The sequence below is a fragment of the Hesperophylax consimilis genome, chromosome 24 (assembly GCF_061612785.1).
Source record: "Hesperophylax consimilis isolate HC1 chromosome 24, BYU_Hcon_1.0, whole genome shotgun sequence".
Taxonomy (NCBI): Eukaryota; Metazoa; Arthropoda; class Insecta; order Trichoptera; family Limnephilidae; genus Hesperophylax; species Hesperophylax consimilis.
This window is the reverse complement of record NC_142859.1, coordinates 4394683-4418486: the sequence shown is the minus strand read 5'-3', so window position 1 is coordinate 4418486 and position 23804 is coordinate 4394683. Positions and strand designations below refer to the sequence as shown.

At 34.4% G+C, this 23804-nt stretch overlaps 1 protein-coding gene across 2 annotated transcripts in view; it reads right to left on the bottom strand.

Moving 5' to 3' along the window:
* The window catches only part of cyst (rho guanine nucleotide exchange factor 18 cysts), a 183990-nt gene that overhangs the window by 80062 nt on the left and 80124 nt on the right, over positions 1–23804 (bottom strand). Inside the window, exon 1 of one of the 2 annotated variants that reach the window (XM_089646422.1) lies at positions 23209–23300. The exons of the other annotated variant lie outside the window; for it this stretch is intronic. Within the exon in view, the coding sequence (XP_089502548.1) occupies positions 23209–23260 (52 nt within the window). The 5' untranslated portion in view covers positions 23261–23300. Of the gene's footprint in view, positions 1–23208; positions 23301–23804 lie in introns of those variants that run through there. 2 annotated transcript variants of the gene reach the window in all.

Below are 23804 nucleotides of genomic sequence, written 5' to 3'. Positions count from 1 at the left end.
TAACAACTCAAATATTTTTTATTATGTGTTTATTAAAATAATAAGCTCTTCCGTGCATCTCATTAAAGCTTTAAAATTTAAAAAAAGTAAACTTAAAAAAATAAAAATTTTGATGTACAAAAGTTGTGTACACCAAGTGTTTTGTTTTTATTTGGTTAAAGATAAAATATTACCATACTCTTTCTTCGACCAGTGGTATTAAATTTTCGGGATTTATTTCCTTATCCATTATTGTAGTTTTGATTTATTTACTTAACAAAATAACCAAATACAAGCACGCAGCGTGCCTGCTTCCTTGCGACAGGGAGCGGGCGGGGAGGGGTCGGGGTTTGGCGGGGACTCTGCCGGAACGACTGGACGGCAAGTGTGAACAGCTCCATACAACACTATGAGCGAGCGTGTTCCGACACGATTTGAAAACGGACGCGCTGCGTAGGCGAGCCATCCGACAAAAAATGTCGGATCCGTTTTCAAATCGTGTCGGACAAGTGTGAACAGCTCCATACATCCACTACAGCCACTAGGGCATCCGTTTTGAAAACGGGACCCGCCCCCGATTTGAAAACGGAAGTGGGAACGGGCCCTAAGTATTCAAGCTAGAATCATGGTCGGTGGTCGTAAGTCATTACAGAATCGATTATTTCTACCATACCTGCTTGTATATTCAATTCCAATCCTGTCCCCAATTCCACCTTCATTACCACAATCAAAATCGACATAATTATTTCTTCGGTTTTCTGTCATTCGCCGGAGCAAAGTTAGCAACCGAGCGACATCTGGTGGAAAGTTCGATTAAACTCGCAGCGACACAGGCGGGCGGGAAGCGAAAGGAAACGGAAGTCGGCGAATCTTCACCGGAAGTTTGCGTCTAAACCGGAACCGGGGGCTGGAAGTTGCCGGGCGACGGGGGCGGGAACTAAACCGGGGCGATGTCAATAATGGTGTCGAAGCGTTTCTCGTTATGTTTGCAATTTGATAAAGCAAACACGCCTGCTGAATATACCTACACAGTACAGGAGTATTACATTAATAACGCCACATCATACTACATTGTTTCACGGTGAAGTTACAAAAGCTATTTCTTATACAAAGATCATTACTTTTTTTACATTAGGCAATTAGCTGAAATTTATACCTTTCAATTTCAACAAAAGAAATTTACAATGTCGGAAGACAGGTGAAAACAACAACTGTATGATGTTGGACATCGAAAGGCTGTTCGAAACTTTGGCTAAAGTAGGAGAAAACACTAAATGACTTAATGATTAAATGACCCAAACACAATAAACACCCCAAAAACATTCCTGGTGAAATTCTGTAACCGTAATAAGAAAACAATTTCCAAACAGATGAAATGATATGATTAACAATTTAAGGTGAAATTATCAGTAGCCTTTTTATCTGTACTTTGAAAAGGCCCCCATTTTTAATTTTCTAAATTTATTCATTATTAGTCTTAAAAATCAACTCATGAAATGTTTCGAACTTTATACCTTCCTTCCCAGGAGCTGGAGTCAACAGCGCTAACAACCTTGCCAAATGCAGATGTTTTGTAAGAAATTAAAAAATATTTTTTTAAATAACTGAATCGTGTGTATTTGCGCAATAATTATTTCATGAATAGTTACATAAAGCAAAACGCGGCCCATAAAAAGATACGATTTCAATACAATAATGATAACAGTATCCATTACGAATTTTCACGGGAGAAGAATTCGCCATGAAGCGAAGACAATGGGAAACCATTCTAATCTCGGGTGGGTGAATAATGCCGTAATGTCGGGCACTTCTACTTACCAAATACTGCTAGATCGGTAGATTTACACACTAAAATGGCTTCATTGTCTCGCCAAGTCCTACAAATCAGTTTGATAGCTTCCTGTACTAGATAGATTACCGTACAGTTTTTATATGAAATAAGCCGATTTTAAATCAGAACAACTTTATGTATTATATCCTACTTGATATTTATGTTCAAAATTTTAAATGATAGTATAGACGGCCCTGATTTAATTAACCTCATTGAATTTCATATACCTACGATAGCTACTCTTTCCAAAATCAAGTTTAAATGTAACAATACCAAGACTGAGCATTTCGAATACTGGCTTATACCTAGATTACATGAAGTTAGTAATAGATACTCAGATGTGGCGGATCTGTTTAACACTGCAGAAGTTAGGTACAAGAAGGCTATAATATCACATATTTTCAATCAATATCAATTTAACCTAAGTCTACTTACATTTGAAAATTTTATTTTGTATGTACTTGTATTTTCTACTTTTATAACCTTCTAAAGCTTATATTATTATTTTTTTATTTCTAGTATTTGCTCATGCTTGTATACTGTGACATACAAGCATCACCCTGGGGTGAAACTGAGGTTTTAGATCGATCAAGATCAATGACACTCTAACAAACCGATTTCTTCGAATGGGAAATTAAAATAAAAACTGAGGCAACATAACTGTTATCGGAACCCAGGACCGTCTAGAAATTTTGGCGGCAATTCAAAATACGCATAATTTTAACCGTCGTAGAAAATGTATTCGTCAACATAAAATAAAATAGTTTCGAATTTTTTAAAGAATAAAAACTGACAACAATTGCATGCAGCTATGGCAAATTGTGACAATAATTTGACAATAATTGTGAAAATTTTGTGACAACCGTGACTATTATCATAATTGTGGAAAAATTGTAATAATTGTGGACATTGACAATTGTGGACATTGACAATTGTGGACAACTGTGACAATTGTGGACTACTGTGACTGTTTTGGACAGCTGTGACAACTGTGGACAACTGTGACAATTGTTGACAACTTTGACAATTGTCGACAACTCTGACAATTGTGAACAACTGAAACAGTTATGAAAATTTTGTGACAATTTTTGACAATTGTCGACAACTCTGACAATTGTGGACAACTGAAACAATTATGAAAATTTTGTGACAATTGTTGAAATTATGTGACAACTGCAACGATCGTGCACAATTGTGAAAACACCATTATTCAAATGTTCTAGATAGCATATTTTTCAAAGCTTTTGACACGCCACGATGACACTAATGATGTAATATGGTAATGCATTTAATTAAAGACAGTAAAAAATATTTTTTAATTGGATACTTTTGCTAGTAGTAGATACCTAAGGATTAATGAAGAATATCCAAATAGCACCCAGCTGTGTAGATGGTAACGTAACTAACTCACTATATGTGTAGGCAAATTCGAAATGCAACCCATATATTGAAATGGAATGACGTGTCAATTTCCTTTGAAGCTTGAATTCATGTAATTATGTAACCGTTGAAACGAGCGTCCTCCAGATTCTCTTGAATGCACTGAACATATTGATTGGAAATACCAAAATGTTGGAATCAGGTCGAATGCAGCGTGAAAATGCTCTATTTAGACATTTTACGACGTGGCTTTTCGGGGAAATAACATTATTTATTCAATGCAGTAACCAAAAACCGCTAGTAATAGAATCAAAAACGTAGCACTACAATGAAGTAGGGAGCGTAGTAAATTGGAAAAAAATCACATGTCTTTTAAAAAGGTGTATCTTTTTGGATTGAAAATCGGAAAATAGTTCCTGTGATATATAACTACCACCTACCACTATCATTACGTCCAAACGATTATTTCGAAAGGGGAATAAGTCGATAAAACGGGACCAAATATATATTTTTTAAATATTAGCCGACTACATTCTATCCTCGTTTTAGTTTTATGTGTGTAATTTACACCGCACTAGAGTCCCAACTGCCCAAACCTAGTGGGACCATGGCATTCACAATTTGAGGTACGCTATGAAGAAAGGAAATGACGTGGAAAGGGGAAGTAAACAGGATAGAGTGTATGGCTATTCAGATCTGCTCACTAAACGACAAATTTAAAAAAAAAATCAAAAAAAATTTGCGTACGCCGGGTTTTGATTTTGGTTTTGGTTGTGGTTGGCCATTTTCTGCGACTAAAACAATTTTGATTTCTTATTATTATAAATGAATCTTCTTCGTACTTAATTATCTTTCACGAAACCTTTGACTCGAATGGACATAATTTCCATGACCGAAAAGACTGTCAACATCTTTCGCACATAATATTATTATGCCGACAGAGTTCAAAGAAGAAATGCATAAATTATTAGCAATACGCCAGACCCACGACCAAGGCCAGATAACTGTAATCCTCAACAACCTAATAAACACTGAATCCCTTATCGATTTGTCAACTAATTAAGTTTAAATTAATTATTTTATTGAATAAATATTCAGACTTGTCAAAGCGGCCGCCAATGCAGTGATAAGCACCGTATGTTTTCACTGCAATATCGATTTGCTATTAGGTCGGTCTACATCAAAGGAATTACACAATATGTACTGACTATCCTCTATTCACTACTGTTACTGCACATGCCGAGGTTTATGCGTTACCTTTAATATTACATGAGGAAATATACGTAATATTGTCCATTCCCACATCCATTCTTGTTTTTACGCCCCCGCATTCCGAATTTCCACCAATTTATAACATATTTTCTTTAACACTTTAAGTTAAGTTCCTAAAAAAAATATGTTATTTTTGAAGTAATAAACATCTATACATTTGTAAAGCCGAAACAGTAATTATGTGAAATTTCCTCGATAGAAAAAAATTGCAAAGTACGCTCCGAAAATTATTATAAACACGTTTTGTTCTGTTATTTAATATGTTATAGGTGGTTTCATGATAACTCAACACATTGACTATTCAACACACCGTTAAAAAGTGATATAAAGTCATTAAACTCATACCACTCCTTTGTCGAGTGTGGCTCGACATTATATTTCTTACACCAACTCCTATGTCGAGTCATACTCGACATTATAGTAACGCAATTTCGAAAAATAATTTAAATTATCAAATGTATTTTTTTTTCTTTTAAACACTTTATATCTCATTCTGAATATTCCGAATACGCAAAATACATATATCTCGTCAAGTTTCGCCTTTTAGATAATTTTTAAAATCGTATTATTTTTAACCTTGTAAATGCACTGCGCAGTTATTTGGTTGCGACGCATGTAAGTAGGTAGGTACTTGCCTGTCTACCTGCGTAACAATAGGAAGCGCTGAGGGATTTCTCCCAACACATAACAAAGGATTCTTATACCTATTCACTTGTTATCACATAATATTTTGTTCTGTTTGTGTATTTACATTTGTTTTTACTGTTTTTAGTAGCAAATATTTCGTTAGTAGTGAATAAGGGCATATTAAGTTGTTAATTTTATATATTTCTATGTTTTTTGTACTCTATGTAAAGAAAGAGTAATAAAAATTACATATTTTAAAATTTTTTGTTTAACTTTTTATTGAGCCCACTTTTTATCCCTTTTTTGTAAATTAATTAAGGAGTTGGTAGTAGGTAATTAAAAAAAAAATTAGGAGTGCAAAGGGTTAAAAATGATGAAAAAAAAAATTTAACCTAACCTACTTAACCCAGTTAATAAGGTTTTTGTTTCATCACTTTCCATGACTTTATATAACTTTTTAAAGATGTGATAAATTATCATTTTGATGATTTATCCGGTCGCCGTTATAGGTATGCAATTCACATTGTATCTTTAAATGCAACTTAAGCATTTGTCGAGAGATTCAAACGAGTCGTGATTTATTAAATATTTTCACCATTTTTATAACATTCTTATTTACATACCTCCCTTTCAAACCATCTTCGAACGCTTTCTACAGAGCCTTAGGAGTACTTGATTTTAACATCCTAGAAGCCTGCAAAAATATTTTTAGGTAAACCTTTTAAAACTTTAATCTCTGGAACTAGATTATGTAATTCATCTCTGAAAAGAGGTTAACGTATACATTCTATATAAGTCCTAAATCCTGTATCTAAATTTCGCCAATAAACAATTAGATAATATTAATTAAGTGTTAATCTCAAGTGACCTACCAGGTAAGTATTGTACTGTATATTTTCTCCATAAATAGTAAAGTAATAACATAGATCACTGTAGAAATGTATTATAAGTTTGTTCAGCGCCCTTGAGGTGTACAGCGCCGTTTTTGCACAAAAACGGCGCTGTACAAGTCATCCAAGTATTATTATTATTATTCCTAACAAGTACGGTGGTGGGAAATCTCATCATGCACTTCGAAAAGTACTCCTGCTTATCAGAACGCGCCAATCAACAGAGCTACCCAACTGTGTGCTTGTCGGTGCTAAGTTGACCGTTGACATTTTTAACGTCACTTACAGAAGACAGTTAAGCAACTATCGTTTGAACCATGCCACTAAAAAGATATTAAACTTTCCCTAGAACCTTTGTATGCTCTACTTGGTTGTCTTTCCCTATCAACGTTTTCTAATTGTATAATCATAGCAAGATAATTTCATTTCTTGCATGTTTGATACAGATTAACTTTAGTATATTTTTTACATCATTAATATACGCACCTACATAGTATTGCCAATTTATTAAGAATCTCTTTATATTATTTGTTGAAAACGGGATTGCAGACCTTAGGAATGAATTAAAAGGTTTTCCTGATAAACTTTTAGTAAATTACGAATATATTATCATGCTGTCGGAACACGTGTTCATGAAAATCCGAATATTTTCGAATTTCGTCATGACATATTATCAAGGCAAATGCACGTGATGCTCCTCGATTCGACTCTTCATCCATTATGTCTTAAATATACCGTCAACTCCATCACATTTCTTATAAAAATACAACTCTCTTGCAACACGATTATACCATCAGAACTATAACCGACCGACACTATAAAGTACAATAAAACTCTCTTGTAACACAATTATACCACTAGAATTCTAACCGACCGACAATATAAAGTACCTAAACTAAAATAAAACTCTCTTGTAACACAATTATACCACTAGAATTCTAACCGACCGACACTATAAAGTACCTAAACTACAATAAAACTCTCTTGTAACACAATTATACCACTAGAATTCTAACCGACCGACACTATAAAGTACCTAAACTACAATAAAACTCTCTTGTAACACAATTATACCACTAGAATTCTAACCGACCGACACTATAAAGTACCTAAACTAAAATAAAACTCTCTTGTAACACAATTATACCACTAGAATTCTAACCGACCGACACTATAAAGTACCTAAACTACAATAAAACTCTCTTGTAACACAATTATACCACTAGAATTCTAACCGACCGACACTATAAAGTACCTAAACTACAATAAAACTCTCTTGTAACACAATTATACTACAATAATTCTAACCGACCGACACTATTAAGTACCTAAACTACAATAAAACTCTCCTGCAACATAATATCTCACCAGAACTATAACCTACAGCTACTATAAAGTACCTATATAATAATAAAACAATCTTGCAACACATTATACTACAATAATTCTAACCGACCGACACTATTAAGTACCTAAACTACAATAAAACTCTCCTGCAACATAATATCTCACCAGAACTATAACCTACAGCTACTATAAAGTACCTATATAATAATAAAACAATCTTGCAACACAATTATACTACCATAAGTCTAACCGACCGACACTATTAAGTACCTAAACTACAATAAAACTCTCTTGCAACATAATATCTCACCAGAACTATAACCTACAGCTACTATAAAGTACCTATATAATAATAAAACAATCTTGCAACACAATTATACTACCATAAGTCTAACCGACCGACACTATTAAGTACCTAAACTACAATAAAACTCTCTTGCAACATAATATCTCACCAGAACTATAACCTACAGCTACTATAAAGTACCTATATAATAATAAAACAATCTTGCAACACAATTATACTACCATAATTCTAACCGACCGAAACTATTAAGTACCTAAACTACAATAAAACTCTCTTGCAACATTGGATAAAAATATCCTAAAAATCTTCAACCTTCTCTCCCTGGTAGTTCATAAACCGAAAATCAACTTCATACCTTCAAAACACAATTAAAACTATGGATCCTTACATCTGCAATACACCTCAATCACAATACCTGTACATTCTACACTATAACCACTTCAGACATGTCTCACATTCCCCATTTAACTTACTTAATTTAAATATTTATTTATTATTTATTTAGAATTTACGGCCCAAGTTTTTGTTTTATTTTTTTACATATACATAGTGCAGTATTAAATTTTGATGAGAAAAATTAAAGAATTAAATTTAGTAAAAACATAACAAATAAAATAACAGTAAAGAAAGAAGCAATGACAATAGCCTGTTATGTAGTGACCTCATTCAAATAAGTGGCGTTAAAATGTGTTATTAGTGCAGCTTTATACTTTACAAGGGGAATATTAAAAGTATCTGCGATTTTAGCATAAAAGTTCCCAAGTGTGTTCAATCTATTTATAACTGAGTTATATCCTGAGATTGTGGTATAATTGTCACAATAATACATACTAGAGGATCTTGATCAAATGGTAGGTACATGAAATAGAATCAACATTAATATGTCAGGGCTATCCAACTGATAATTTATAATTTTGTATAAAAATATAAGATCAAAAAATTTTCTTCTATCACTTAACTTAAGCAATTTAAATGAATATAATAATAAATCATAATCTATTGTTTCTAAAGGAATTCCAAGCATATTATATTATAAAAAATATTTATAAATCTAAAAGCATTGTATTACAATAATTATAATGTATCATTACTGTATTACTTTACTTTATTGTGAATAAATTCAATTAATTCAATCTCTAAATTGCACCCGCCGTAATACAGGGACTTCAGAATAAACAGAATAAAACGCACAGTCATTGCCATTGAAGTCCGCTTCTGTTTATCATTAAGATTTTTCCGACGTTGTACGTCTTCGTGTGTTTACATTTCTGACTTTGAAATCACTTCAACGGGAAGACTACAAAACATCGATGTACTTTTTATAGACATTACTAATAACTAAATAAGCACTGCCTTTCGTCGGCTGTCACAGACGTACATGACTCAAAAATCTATATCATTTGCTGTATCTACTTTTAACTCTTACATTTAATTAAAGCTGAATAAAACAAATTTAATACTAAAATAACGCACTTTACACTTCCCAAACCGAAGATATATACAATTAAAGTACTTGACTTACTTTAATCAGTGATTCCTGACATTATTTGGAGTAAAAAATGTTATTGAAATTTTGGTCTCCAGTGACTTTTTAAATTTTTATTGTTTTTTTTTACAACAGTTTTAAAAACATTCTTCCACGTGTTGTCACTGATCACTCAGGCGAGTAACCGCCCAACACTTCACATCGACCCTAGCTGTCCAATGCCTACTTATTTTATATGTTTCTAGTTAAAACAAATATAATTTAAAAAATCTTTAAAATGTCGCCGGAGACCAATATTTCATTTGCATTTTTTCCTGCAAGTAATGTCTCGTATACAGGATATAACAAGAAAATAATAAATTCTACCAAGACCTTACGTTATTGGAAGGGAATTTGCTTTAAGCGTGTATTTATTTATATCGTTGTTAATAAAATAAAGAACTGAAATCTCGTAGTAACTCCGCTAGGAATGCAAGTGGGAAAACTCGTGGTAATTCTGCGAGGAATGCAAGTGGGAAATCTAATAGTAATTCCGCTAGGAATGCAAGTGGGAAATGTTGTAGTAATTTCATTTCTTTGTGTCTCATCAAAAAATAATCAATGGAGAAAAACTGAATTCTCGACAAATCAGTTCCAATTTTTTTAAATAAATAAAAAAATTCTCTTCAAACATTATATTATAGGTGGGTACTTTATCTGGCTAGATTCTCAAAAAAACCTTCCCGATTTTGAAAATGATGCTTTTAAATTGAAAGCAAAAGTTCTAGAGTTCATTGAATCGGAGTTACAGATAGATGCACAACTGAAATTAATATTTTTAATGAGCTTTAAAATACAGATGAACAGTACAACAATAGCTTAAGAAGGAAGAGAAGATAGTGGTGATATCAATGAATAGAATAAAAGATGTTAAATTGTGCCCAAATAATTTTTAATTAATGTCGTTGAAACCGCAGAAAAAATCTTGAGAAATTTAGATGGATGTACCTGTAATCATAGGTTCTTTGATTTACATAAAGTTTGATCAGAATTACATCACGTTTAGCACCTAATCTTTCAAAGGCACTTAGCATATCTCACAATATTAACCTAACCTAACGTAACTTTTTAATCCAAGGGTTATTGCAACGGTAAAACATCCATCTAAGAAAGCAATATCTTTGTGGCTTGACATTGAAATTGAAAAAAATGCTTTATTTTGAACAACTTTACAAATAGTCAACTAGTTTCGGTTATACCTAACCTTCTAAACTAATTTAAGTGCAGACATATACATGAATATGTATATACAAAGTGTCTGGGGGTAAAGTGCGTGGAGGTGATTCCACATGATGGTAAGTAAAAAAAAAAATTTTTTTTTTCGAAATTCCAATTTTTATTTTCCCATACAAACCATTCAACTTTTTAACCTAAAAACCACCTTAAAACATTGTTATTTCGAAGAACGTTTTTTGTTATTTTTTACTTCTAAAATCATGTAGAATCACCCCTCGAAGTTAGCGCACTTTACCCTCGGACACCCTATATATATAAAGAGTTAGCAATAAGATTAAAAAAATATATATTAGAGGGGGACAGAAAATCAGAGCGTGGAAAGCTGATCCCTTTCTCTCCATGAAACCCATACCCTCATTCCACCCCTCTACCTACCACGCTATGATGTTCTGTCTCCCTCTAATATATATACTCGGATTCACTGCCCATATTTAAAAGGAGCATCATGTCAATGATATAAACTGTTCAAAGCGCGTATGATGTATGCACACACACTCGCATATACACACATTACCCAGTAATTACTAAATATACGTGCCACACTGTATATTTAAATGTCTGTACTTGAGTTACATTATATTATTACGGTCCTGAAGAAGGTTAGTTATAGCCGAAACTAGTCGACTATTTGTAAAATTGTATAAAAAAGTGGTTTAAAACCAAATAATTTTCCATCTAAATAAAAAAAAAAACTATTATGAATTGAATATTTCCAAAAAATTTTTAAAAATTTATAATTAGGTGGGTTCATTTTTATACAAACAACAAAATAAATAAAGCAGTTTTATTTCTTCATTGAGGCGAAGCTAAATGCGAAATCACTATTTTGATTAATCTTTATAACGAATTGGTGTAACATTGTGAATATCAAAAAATATGCTTTAGATAAATAGAAGGTTTTTCTATAGTTTCGCTTGAGTAAAATACAAATAAAAAATAAATTACTCAGTAAAAAATATAAATGTAAAACTACTAAAAAATATATATACATTCAACAGAAGTGTATGAACGCGTAAAGGAAACAACTTTAAAAAAATACAGTATTATAGCTAAGATTATCTGTGACAGTTTCACTTGATTAACTTTTTTGCTTTCTTATAAAATTATTTACAAAATAAATAAAAAACAGTTTTATGCTTGAAATCGAACGTTTCTAGACTCCGTTTTTCAAGCGATTTTAATGCCTATTACCTACAATATAAGGTATACCAAGAATATACACATTTTTGACTTGTAGCTTCCTCTTAACATCCGTTAAAATCATAAAAATCCAAATAATTTCAACTTATTTTACTATATTTAGTCCGACAAGTCGTAAAGCATAAAAATACAGAGGTGTGAAAATCGTCAGCGATTTGACCTATCAGTTTTGATAGCGCCACTAACCTAAACACGACCACTCACTTCCCGTTGATTTAGTGATCTTTATTGATGGAACAACTGCCGTAAAAATCCCAGTATTAATAGCCGGGACACACGGCGAGTTGGAAAACTGCAAAGATATTATGTCAACAAACAAACGAGGAAGATCTCCCTTCATCGTCCTACAGATTTGCGGTTCGCGGATATTTTATGGTGTCCGTAAAAAAATATACAATAATTTCTAAGAATTTGAGTACCGTTCGGAAAACAGGACAGGAAAATGTTTGCAAAAAATATAAAAAAGCAGAAAATCTGTGGGTTTGTTGCAATAAAATCTATAGAATCCATTGATGTATTATATTTAGATGAGACACGAAGCGAAAAAAGAGGTTCCGCTTTTTTACTTCCAACTGACCTTCAACTAATCTCCAACTCCCCCAACGTTATAACTATTTGCTATTCAAATTATATAGAAACCATTTATGTATTATATTTAGATGAGACATGAACTGAAAAAATAGGTTCCCAACCATAGACATATGAATATTAGTATGTCTGTGTTCCCAACGCTCTAACTAAAACTACCGAATCTGGAATACGCGCATCGCTTATCGCGTTCTAATAGTGGAACAAGTTTCGAAGAGATATTAGTACGCAGCAGCGCAACTAATTGTAGCTCTATGATAGAAACCCAATATTAATACAGGTTTTCCAATAAGAGGTGTTATTTTGATATTCAATCGTAAAAGATCAATAGTTTCGTTGCTTGTGTGGCACGTAGCGCCGTCTTGTTGAAAGTAAACGTTGTCCAGATCAATACCATCCAATTCCGACCATAAAAAATCATTAATCATCTCTCGATAGCGCAATCCATTCACCGTAACTGTTGCTCCAGCCTCATTTTCGAAAAAGTAAGGTCCAATGACTCCTCCGGACCATAAACCGCACCAAACAGTCATACGTTGAGGATAGAGAGGCTTTTCAACAATAACTCTTGGGTTTTCCGAGCCCCAGATGCGACAATTTTGCTTGTTGACGAAGCCACCGAGGTGGAAATGGGTCTCATCACTCGAGATGATTTGCATTTGATTCACTCAAGTGAATTTTAATCATTTCAATGCGTTGTTGAGGCGTGTATCGTTCCATTTTTATTAATGGCGTAGTTTCTACTTGTCAAATGTCAAAAAATAATAGCTTCAAAAGTAACATATATTCAAAATACCACCTCTTATTGACAAACCCTGTATTATGCTAATCTTAGTTATTATTATTGATTATGTTAGTATAGCCTTCTTGTAACTATATTTAGTGCAGTTTAACGCATCTACTATTTCTGCGAAAGTATTGCCAACTGTAGGCAATCTACGTGCAAGCGAGTGTCTAAATTACTCAGTCCTGATATTGTTGTTGCAATTAAAAACAATTTTCGATCGAGTAGTTCTAGTTGGTATTTTGAAGGTTATTTTGGGCGATTAGAATGAAATTGGAAGGATGAAAGTAGAAATGAGATCCCCGAGGCGAATTTATGGTAAAACTATACATGACCGTGTGAAAAATGTGGGGATGCGCAAAGAATGCAAGGCTGATGTAAGCATAATTAGTAATAATAAGAAAGGGATAACTTTACATAAATTTTGTATAATATTTTCACACTCCTCTGTCAGATAGGATACCGATTTCATTACAGAGAACGGACGCAGACAAAAAAATATGCCTAGCTTATTTCCGCTTTTCTGAATTTTGGTTTTGATCAATTTGCTATTTCCACAGCCTCCACGCGCCCACCTCCTTTTCAGAGTCGATTTATTATCCTTCTGGAGTCGGGAGGATTATTTTACAGTGTCTAAAGTCAGTTTCACATGGCACCACATTATCAGCTCGACGGTTTATAATAGCCTGTCAAAAACATCGGATCACAGCAAATATTAACTTTCCCCGTCATATGAGGAAAAAGGAACCGTATGATATTATAACATAATATCAAATGTTTTTCAACGTAAAGCTTTCTGGAAAACTAACCCGATGTAATTTTGAATATTTAAAATCGTATGTAGTTATAAACTACAAATTCCAGAAGGAAAAAGCGGGGTGCATTTCTTGACGACAGATCTCATAGTCTAAGGACGGGTTGTTTCGGAGAATTTGAACAATTCATCAAATTTCAACGTTCGTTTTCGGGTTCTGTGAAAGTCCTATTCAAGTTCTGTTATAATATCATTATAGGCTAGTTGTTTGAGAAAACTGAAATAAAAACAGAACTTGAAAAAATCTTTCACAGAACTTGAAAATGAACGTTGAAATTTGATGAATTGTTCAGATTCTCCGAAACAACCCGTCCTAAGTGTTTTCAGTGGGATACATTAAGGTGCGTATAAACAGGATAAAATCTCCAAAATTTTCAAAAAGAAGCTTCGCGCAGTTTACGGTTGCTTCGTTCAATTTTTCGGTCGGAACCTTTGGTTTCAGAGGTGACCGTTTTAAATATTCTGTGGTTAACTTTTATATTTTAATATACAGCTTGGTGTTTTTTTTTCTTTCGTGGTGCATCGTCTATATCAATTTCAATGGCCTGCCTGGAAGCCCAAGGGTCGAAAGGTCTTATGTCTTCGATTGATCAGCTTTATTTTTAATCGGTATATATTACACTAATAGGGATCTTCTGTTCATTCAACAAAATGTATTTTTAATTGCACAACAGCAAATAGTCCGCTATTTTCTTTGGTGCCTCAAGAGATTGTCATCGAAAAATCTCACTTTTCGATGACAATCTTTAGCGGTTTGAGCATCGCGAATAAAACAGTCAAGACTGTTGATGAATGATTTTGGTTTGACGGTTTTTCTGTAAAGGCAAAAACACCGCAAATAGCTCGCAGAAGAGATAAACCTGTCTGAGGGAGAAATGGATCATTACATGTGCGAAGCATTTTTTCGACAAATCGTTTGGTGCGGCTCGCTCGGTTCCACACGGAGCGTTACGGATTCATAGCCCATGACAACACTATTAAGCCTCGTTCGCAGGAGTTTTGTTTAACGCGATGCAATGATTATTTTGTAGGGAATCTGATAGCAGCGTGTACAGTGTACGCGAAATTTGTAGATTATTACTAGGTGCTCGAGAAATGAAAGGTAGTTACAGCAGCTAACTCGAACTTTTTTATGTGATACCGCGCAAGAGTTCCAACTACTACCAACCGTCAGGATCCAGTGAGACCATGGCATCCCCAATTGGGATATTTTAAGAGGCAAAAAGTAATGGGAAGAGAAGGAGATTGGGGAGAGCAGGGTGGGGAAGTACCTGGCTATTCAGATATGGTCACCAAACATGGCCAGTGCCATTTCAAGCAACGATTCAATTCTGAATGGTGGTATTACACCAGGGAGATACTAAGAGTATCTTCCACTCTGGAACGTGCCGCAAATATGCTATATATTATTTTAAATGAATACATTGTGAAATAACACAAATTAATAAAAAATAAACAATAAATGTTAGAAATAAATAAAAATCAAAAGAAATTTACTTGCGCACGCCCGGTTTCAAACCAGCGACCTCAGGCTTGCTAGTCGAGAGCATTACCCCTCGACCACGGAGGCCCCAAAAATTAGCCCCACACAGGAGGCCATATAAAAGGAGGAAAAACAATTTCCCGAAGGGCATTCGTAATCTGTTGTGATGCTGCGTGGAGGGTCATTTTTTAAGGAAAGGAAGGAGAGGAAGTTCTGGGATGGTAAAAGGTACGAGGGTTGGGTAGGAATCTAGGATCAGTGTGTCCAGAAGTGAAGGGCATATGAATATATCCCTTCTACTGCAGCGCAAGTCGACGGGTTGAGAGACCAGTTGGTGAGGTCAAAGGGTCCCCCCAAACCATCCTCTCCCGAGCTGGCACGCCAAGCAGCTGGTGGGTAGGCGCATCCTGAACACACCTCACCCGATGAACCCGGGCACCCCTGCTAAATCAAGAAATGTATCAAACTACTGACACGCATGACCTATGGCAGAGCTGTTGGTTATCCAATAGATGGTTCCAGGCCGGCTGTACCCAAAGCCGCCTTCAGAAACCTCAAACGATTGTCGAAATTATTACTTCATTAACTCAGACCCAAGAAAAATAACAAGATATAATTGGAAGATATGTGAAGCCGAAAGTATTTATAAAAAATATTCGATCAGGTAAAAATTCGATCACTTAAAAAGTTACAACATTTGTCAAAAAGTTAACAAAATAAATACGTATTTCAAATGAAGAATTATTAATAATAAAATAATGTCGGTAGCTACTTTAGCGCTTGTCGGAATCGTTCCCACAATCGGTTAACAATTTCGTACATCAAAGCAAATCCCAGTTCTATAGGTCATTGATCCGGGATTACACAGAGACACATGTTTGATGTCAAATCTGATCTCACCAAGTGAGTAATTACTAAACTTCCTACCGCTCTGCTCCATCCCTTTCGCAGCAAAGCGCAGACTCCACGTCTCTGCGCCGAAGATTTAGCCTCCTTGTGAAAAAGGCTCTATCTAGTATTATTGGCCCGGTTCATTTCAGTCATGCGTCGAGTGGTATGCTGCAACCAACTGTATCATTCTAATTTATTACATTTGCTAAGTACAAGATTAGATGTTTTTTTATTATAAATTGAACTTTCTCAGTGGAACAAAAGCAGATAATACCTTCGTTGGCGAAAATGATATAACTCCTAAGAAAAAAAAACAACGTCTCAAAATAAATCACGAATTCTATTAATAATAAATACAAGGAAATGGACACGAGAGAAATGATAGAATCAAATAATGCAAAGCTGACCTTTCTATAAGATCAAGAAACGTGCGCTCTGATAGTTTTATTGTTGTGTACCTACATACCGTGTTTTATTATGTCGTCTGGTCATCTCTTTGACCAGAATACGAACTTGTACCTCGTAATTTAAACTGTGTATTTCATACTGCCTTTCTCAATTCACTTAATTTTGTATGTATTCTCTCTGTTGATTTTTAATACTGTTAATATGCAAGTTGTTATGACATTGCCGTGCGAAAAAGCGATTTGCTGTTTCAAACGTCTAATTAAAAATATTGTAACGGAGAGAAGGGTAAGCGAATGGTTTATCGAAAAAAAAATATAAAGACTTTTTTATGTAGTTTATCGTTTCAAGTTGTGAAACTGGCTAAATGTGTTAATATTCACTGCAAATTTACTCCTCACTGCACTGTGAAAACTTAACTGAAATAAAATATTGCTAATTTATTGAAAATCTATTCAAACTATCGTATTCTTGTTGAAAACGGAACTACAGGCCTCTAAGGCGAAGCTTAATGCTAAATCACTATTTTGATTGATCTTTATAACGAATGGTGTACCTACATTATGAATACCAAAAAATATACTTATAGATAAATTGAAGTTTTTCATATCGTTTCGCTTGAGTAGAATACAAATAAAAAAATAACTTACTCAATAAAAAATATAAATGTAAATTACAAAAAAAAAATCTTTTTCAATAGAAATGTATGAACGCGTAAAGTAAACAACTTTTAAAAAATACAGTATTATAGCTAAGATTATCTGTGAGTTTCACTTGATTAACTTTTTTGCTTTCTTATAAAATTATTTACAAAATAAATAAAAACCTGTTTTTTGCTTTTGCTTTGCGCTTGTCAAGCGATTTAATGCCCATTACCTACCATATAAGGTATACCAAGAATATACACACTTTTGGCTTGTAGCTTCCAATCTTAAAAATATTTTTTGTAGCAACAATCAAACCTCGTCGTGTATCGTTTCAACATTTGATTCAAAATGTGATCAAGAAACCTTTCAGACGCCTTTCAATATTGTCATTTATAGTTAGTTACAACTATAAACATTTTAGTAGCGTGAAATAATATGTCCATTTCCATTAGGGCGCAATACTCAATTTTCACTTAGAACTTACGCCTATATTTTGCAATTTCCAAGTGAGTTAGAGAGAGACACGACAATGGGTCACGGTCGGAAAATAGTACAAGAAAATGGAGTTTTCTTGCAGAACAAGAGAGAGGGAGATAAATCGGTCGAGGCCGTCGTGAAGCGGCTGAAAGAAAGTGGAAATGAAAATCGTAAAAATTTAGTAGCTGTAGGGAAAATGGCCATTTTATATTATGCACTCGGATTGTGGACAACTTTAGTACGGAATGAAATTATATTAGTGTTGCAGAAGTACCAAACAGTGGAAAGAGAAGATATTACGCAATATATTCCAACGTCCCAACTGCTCACGACCATCCGGAGCCAGTGAGACTATGGCACCCCCAATTGGGGTATTTTGTGGGGCTGAAGGTAGTGTGGAAGGGTGGGAGATGGGAGATGTAAAGAAGAAGGTGGGGGGTATACCTGGCTATTCAGATCTGGTCACCATACACTACTAAAGCAATTTCAAATAAAGTTTCAATTCTGAATCGTGGTCTTACACCAGGGCGATTATATATTTTTTCTTTTGTCTTGTCTACTTATTTATTTATTTTAATATCAACGGTATAAATATACCATAAACAGTAAATCAAATACAATGACATCAGAAAGTATACAATGATCAGAAACTCTATAATGATATTAGAGTAAGAGATGCAGGTACACTCAAAACTTCTAAGTAGACTTTCTAGGTTTAATTAACATTTATTGAAAATATATGATATTATAGCCTTCTTGCAGTTAAATAGTTTAATAAATTAGTAAACAAGAGATACAAGTACATAAGTTTCTATAGTGCAAATAAGGTAGAATTAGATTAAATTAATATTGATTGAAAAGATTTGATAGCATAGCCCTCTTGTACCTACCTTGCGTGCAGTTAAATAGATCCGCCACATCTGCTTATCTATTACTAACTTCATGTAATTTATATATAAGTGAGTATTTTCAATGCTCAACCCTGGTATTGATACATTTAAACATTATTTTGGAACGAGTAGCTCGCGCAAGTACATGAAATTCATTGAGGTTAAGTAAATTGGGGCTGCCTATACTACCAATTACGATTTTGAACATAAATATTAAGTCGGTGAATTTTAATTATTTTAATTCAATAACAACCATGCATGTAATTGGTACTTGATTCGCAAATTCTAAAATTACAAAGTATATATTATGTATAAGAACTTATAGCACTTTGCGTTGTAACATTAAAAATGAAATTAACATAATGGTAGACACTCTCAGTATCGATCCGTTGAAAGACCACAATTTAGAAACGAAACTTTGAAATGGCTTTAGTTAATTAAACAAACCATAATATCAAAATAACAATAAAAACAATTTACTATTTTTTTACATTATACTAGCGTGAAGCATCACATAGAGAACCTAAAATATTGAAAAATTACAAATTATAAAAAAAATATACTACAAAATCGACTCAAATGTAATGTAGATTTACAAACGAATACAACATTCGCACGTATTGCGTACCAAATTAACTATTTTAAACCAATAAGACATCTGAATTTCCGACAGTTGATCCAAAGATTCATTCGTACAAAATGATACAAATTGAACATGAAATACTGAGATTTGTTGAATACAATTTCCCGAGGTCAAAGTTCGTTCACTCAACATTCAACCCGTAAAAACCGAAACGCGGGGTCACGAATTCACCGAGCTAAAAATAAAAGCATGAAAAGAAGAAATTCGCGCCACAATAATCCCTCGGCAAGATTTTAATCCGGCGAACGCTACTCAGCGTCGCTTCAGCCCTTGCCCGCAATGTCAAGTGACGGCAGCGCTCCCAAGCAGCCTCCCTCGAGAGGCGACAGCCAGGTAAAGAGGGTGATCACCGTCGTTTACCCTTCGATGGCACTTCACTGGTGTATCTACGAGATCTCGCGGGCTCCCCAACTGTTGCATTCGGTCTAATAGCGTATAGCGTTAAGTACAGGGGGAGGTTTTAAGGATTTTTTTCAGGTGCGATTGAGAATATAAGGATTTTATCGCTCTTCATGGTGACGAAGCGATTTTTCAAATAAAAGATGAGATATTCTAAAATTTTGGAAAGTGGCATTCTTTCAACGGATGATAAGACTTACCTACAAGAGTAGTAGATACTCTCAATATCACCCTGTTGAAAGACCACCATCCAGAATCATTGCAACGTTGCTTGAATTTTATTTATATTTGCAACGCGCGACACAGGAGGCATTATCATATTTGGGAATGCTGTGTCTTTTTGAGGAGAGAATAAAGAGATCATGAGACTCATGTTGTGGGAGGGAGGAAAAACAGAGGACGGCAAATCGTTTTACATCCGAGCTGTTGAACTCAAGAACGAGTCGTAGAAACGACCCGTTCTCAAACGTTCCTTAAATGTTAGACACGTTAAATGTTAGATGTAAAAATATTAGACACGCGTTTCGCGCTTTTTTGTGCACGGGTGCCGAATGAATCAATGCCACCAGTTCCTCGGAGCAACTTCCATTGAAATATTGGTAGAATAAGCACAGCATTCTCACCTGACGTTGCTCTTAAGATTGCAATCCGTTCATCAAGATAATAATGATTAATTAATATAAGAAGGAGAATCCATCGGAGTGTTTGGTGACCAGGTCTGAATAACCAGGTACTTCTCATCCTTCCTGTTCCACATTTCCTTTCCCTCCCATTGCCTTTAATCTCACCAAATAGCCCAATTGGAGATATCACTAGCCCCGAGTTGTTGCGACTCTAATGCGGTGTTCGCAGAAAAAAGTTGTTTTAGGTTTGGTTAGTCGGGCAGATGATAATTTACATCCATGGTATCCACAGAAAACGAGAACTGTTAAAACTTTTATTGAGTTTGTCCATGGTTACAAATAATTCCAACACGACCAATAATTATTAATGTTAGATTAATCAAGTTATGCAGAATTTGCTACTATTTTATTTCCACTCATTTAATAAATCAGTACCAAAATTTCCTCTGAAATCATATGATTGGTAAGTAAGTACTTATGTTCTTACATAGTTAACCCTAGAAGCCTAATCTATTTTATAGGTACATAAAGCCTTAACATACGTCTCAGAGGCGTGCACATGTAAATGACAGCCTGTAGGCCAATATATACCTACTTGTGCCCTATTCTTTCATGGAAAATTAAGGTTGGTATATAAACTAATAATAAAACACAGTTTTATCAATGAAAACTACTATCACATGTATTTATTACAACGTGTCAAATCATTATGCTTATATTCAAACAAAAAAATCATCTTCTTAAAAATCAACTTGAACATATGTTTTTTTAATATAAACTTATATTTTTTAACATTAATTTCTTATTCATAGGGCAAACATTAAAAGTAATCATGCTTTTAATTACTAGCTTTAATTTTAGAGCAATCTACATAGACATCAACTTTGTGCTCAGAAAATACTGACTTTTTGCACTTACAGCACTCTAATTTCGACATTCTATTTTTTTAGCAGCAAAAAGCTCAGTATTTATTTTTGTTTGGGCTCTGGTTCTCGTGCCTGAAGTTTATTACCTGAATCAGTAGGTTTTGCGAGAATTTGGCTTATATTTTGCCTTTTTGTCATATAAGTCGGAGTTTCAAGTCTCATCTCCATCCAAGGCTTAACCGAATCTGTGCTGAGTTGTTTAATGAATTCTCTTTTGTTTGATGGTTTATTTGATCATTTTGTGGCCATCAATAACAGCAGAATTGACAAAAACCATGTTCAAGATGCCATAGAATACAGTCATTGACCATCTATTAGTTTTGCGGCTGCACCACATTGAGGAGCACATTTGATCAAATTTATCTACTCCTCCTTTTGTTTGGTTCTAGAAATGAATCATGTCTGGTTTGCCACTTGAATTATTAAGTATTGCATTTTCATCATAAGATAAAAGGTATACCATATTTACAGGTGGTTTGTACGATAAAAGTATCAGAGGGCCATCAAAACAAAACGTAGAATTGCCAACAGGTCGAAATCTCGAGCTCTTCAATTTTTCGTGAATTTCCCGCTTATTTGATCGAAAAGTGCCCAGTAGATTTAATTTTTAATTTGAGCTGGTCCTCGAGAGGTGCGGACTTCATTCATAGCTGAAGTTCTGTGAGATGATTGACCCCTATTTGCTGACCAAACATCCCGCGTCCATTCTTACCGCGAAGAGTATTTCCAGGAACACGATAATTTTGGCATGAGTCGGCAGATTAAAAGCATGAGCAGCATCAAATGCTAGTACTAATTTTGAAATTTTGAGTCGGCTTCTTCAGTGGGAGCAGATTCTTGTAAAGGGAAAGCCTCTTCAGTTTTATAGTTATTCTCATCTTCGCTTTGAATTTCGTCCAAACTGGCTGTCCTCGTCTTCAGGAGCTGATTCTCCCAGAGAAAGACTATCTTCTTAGTCTAAAATTTTCAATATATAGTTACTGTTTAATATATTAGACCGTGACATACTGGTATCTGAAACAATGCCAAAATAAACACAAAATGGATGAAAAATTAACGAAAGTAAAAACATATAATCTTAGTTAAAAGTTACACAAAGCCTAAACATACGTCTCGCAGGCGTACTATACCTCAAAAACTCAAAAATGGCTGGACTTACCTTAGTGATGCAGGTACCATCGGCGAGCTCCTGTCGGCCACTGGGTTGGTTAAAGAGCACGAGGCGCTAACTTCAACCGTTAGAAAGAGAAATAAAATTTAAGATTGTGTGTACGCCTCGCAGGCGTAGATAAGGCTTCTAGGGTTAATTATAAATCATATAGGTAGTTTATTTATTTTTGAATAAGGAATCATACAATGTCTACAAAGTAACGTAAATATCTCAATTACATTTAGTTTTCCAGGCAGGTGGGTACCATCATATTGAAAACACGCGAATAATAAATTCCAAATCTTTAAATAGTGTAAAATAAAGTCCCTATCCGCGTCTCTCTCGTCTCGTCTCGTCTCTCGTCTGTGCGCTTAGTTCTTCTAAACTACGCAACGGATTTTGATAGGGTTTTCACTATCATTTAGAGAATTTCGTCAGGAAAGTTTACATATATGATACATGCATATTATATATATTGAAAGTAGAGGAAAGTCGATGTTTTATGATCAAGTCGTAAAAATATATTTTTGGGCACTTCATTGCTGACGCTGGCTAAACCTCAGGAGGTACGTCAAAATAATGTACCAGGGAATTATATGTCTTAAAAAGGATAAGGATAACCTGCAGCAACGCCGGGTACAGTAAAAAAATAAAATATTCTTTAAAAAAATAAACACGATGATTTCACTTATGAAAAACTAATCTTTAATGAAACATTAAAACGGGTACCATCTGGAAACGAAATTTATAAACAAATTTACAGACAGACGAAATGCAAAACGGTCGAAATGCTACGCTCATGCGATAATGGTAGAAAGCAATACGCCCAATATTGCCGTGCTGTTAGTAACAAGATTGTTAGTAAATAAATAAATAAAAAGCTTAAAACTTAACCTATGAAAAGAAAAGGGCGCCACGTACATTTTCTTTCCAGAAAATCAAACATCACAACAACGCACCACAATCACAAAATAATAAAAGAAAAAAGCACTAAAACAAAACAATTTCATCACTCGGTCGATAAGAAAACGAAAGAGCGCCGGAGTTCCTAATTCGAAACACTCTATCAACAATTTCCCGCTGAAACCACAAAAAAATTCCACCAAAGAAAATGATTTACGAAAATGGCGTCGATTCTGTTAGGCGTTTCGATTGGCACTAACCCAGTCAAGAATCAAGATCTTTGGATACAGAATATAAAACAAAGAAAAGTTCACTCCCATAACGGAGCAAGTCAGATAAAATAAACACTTGGGACCATCGACCAAATGGATAGATGGAAGACAGAATAATTTTAAAAAAATAACAGTTCTGACGACAATAATGAGACGATACGATACGATACGATACGACACGATACGATACGATTGTACCACCCCAGCCAGGAGCACTCCTGTCCCGGTGAGACCGGTGCACCAGGGTGCACTGGTTTGTTAGGGCACGGAGAAAAATGAATATTGCTAATTTATTAAGAATCTCTTCAAATTATT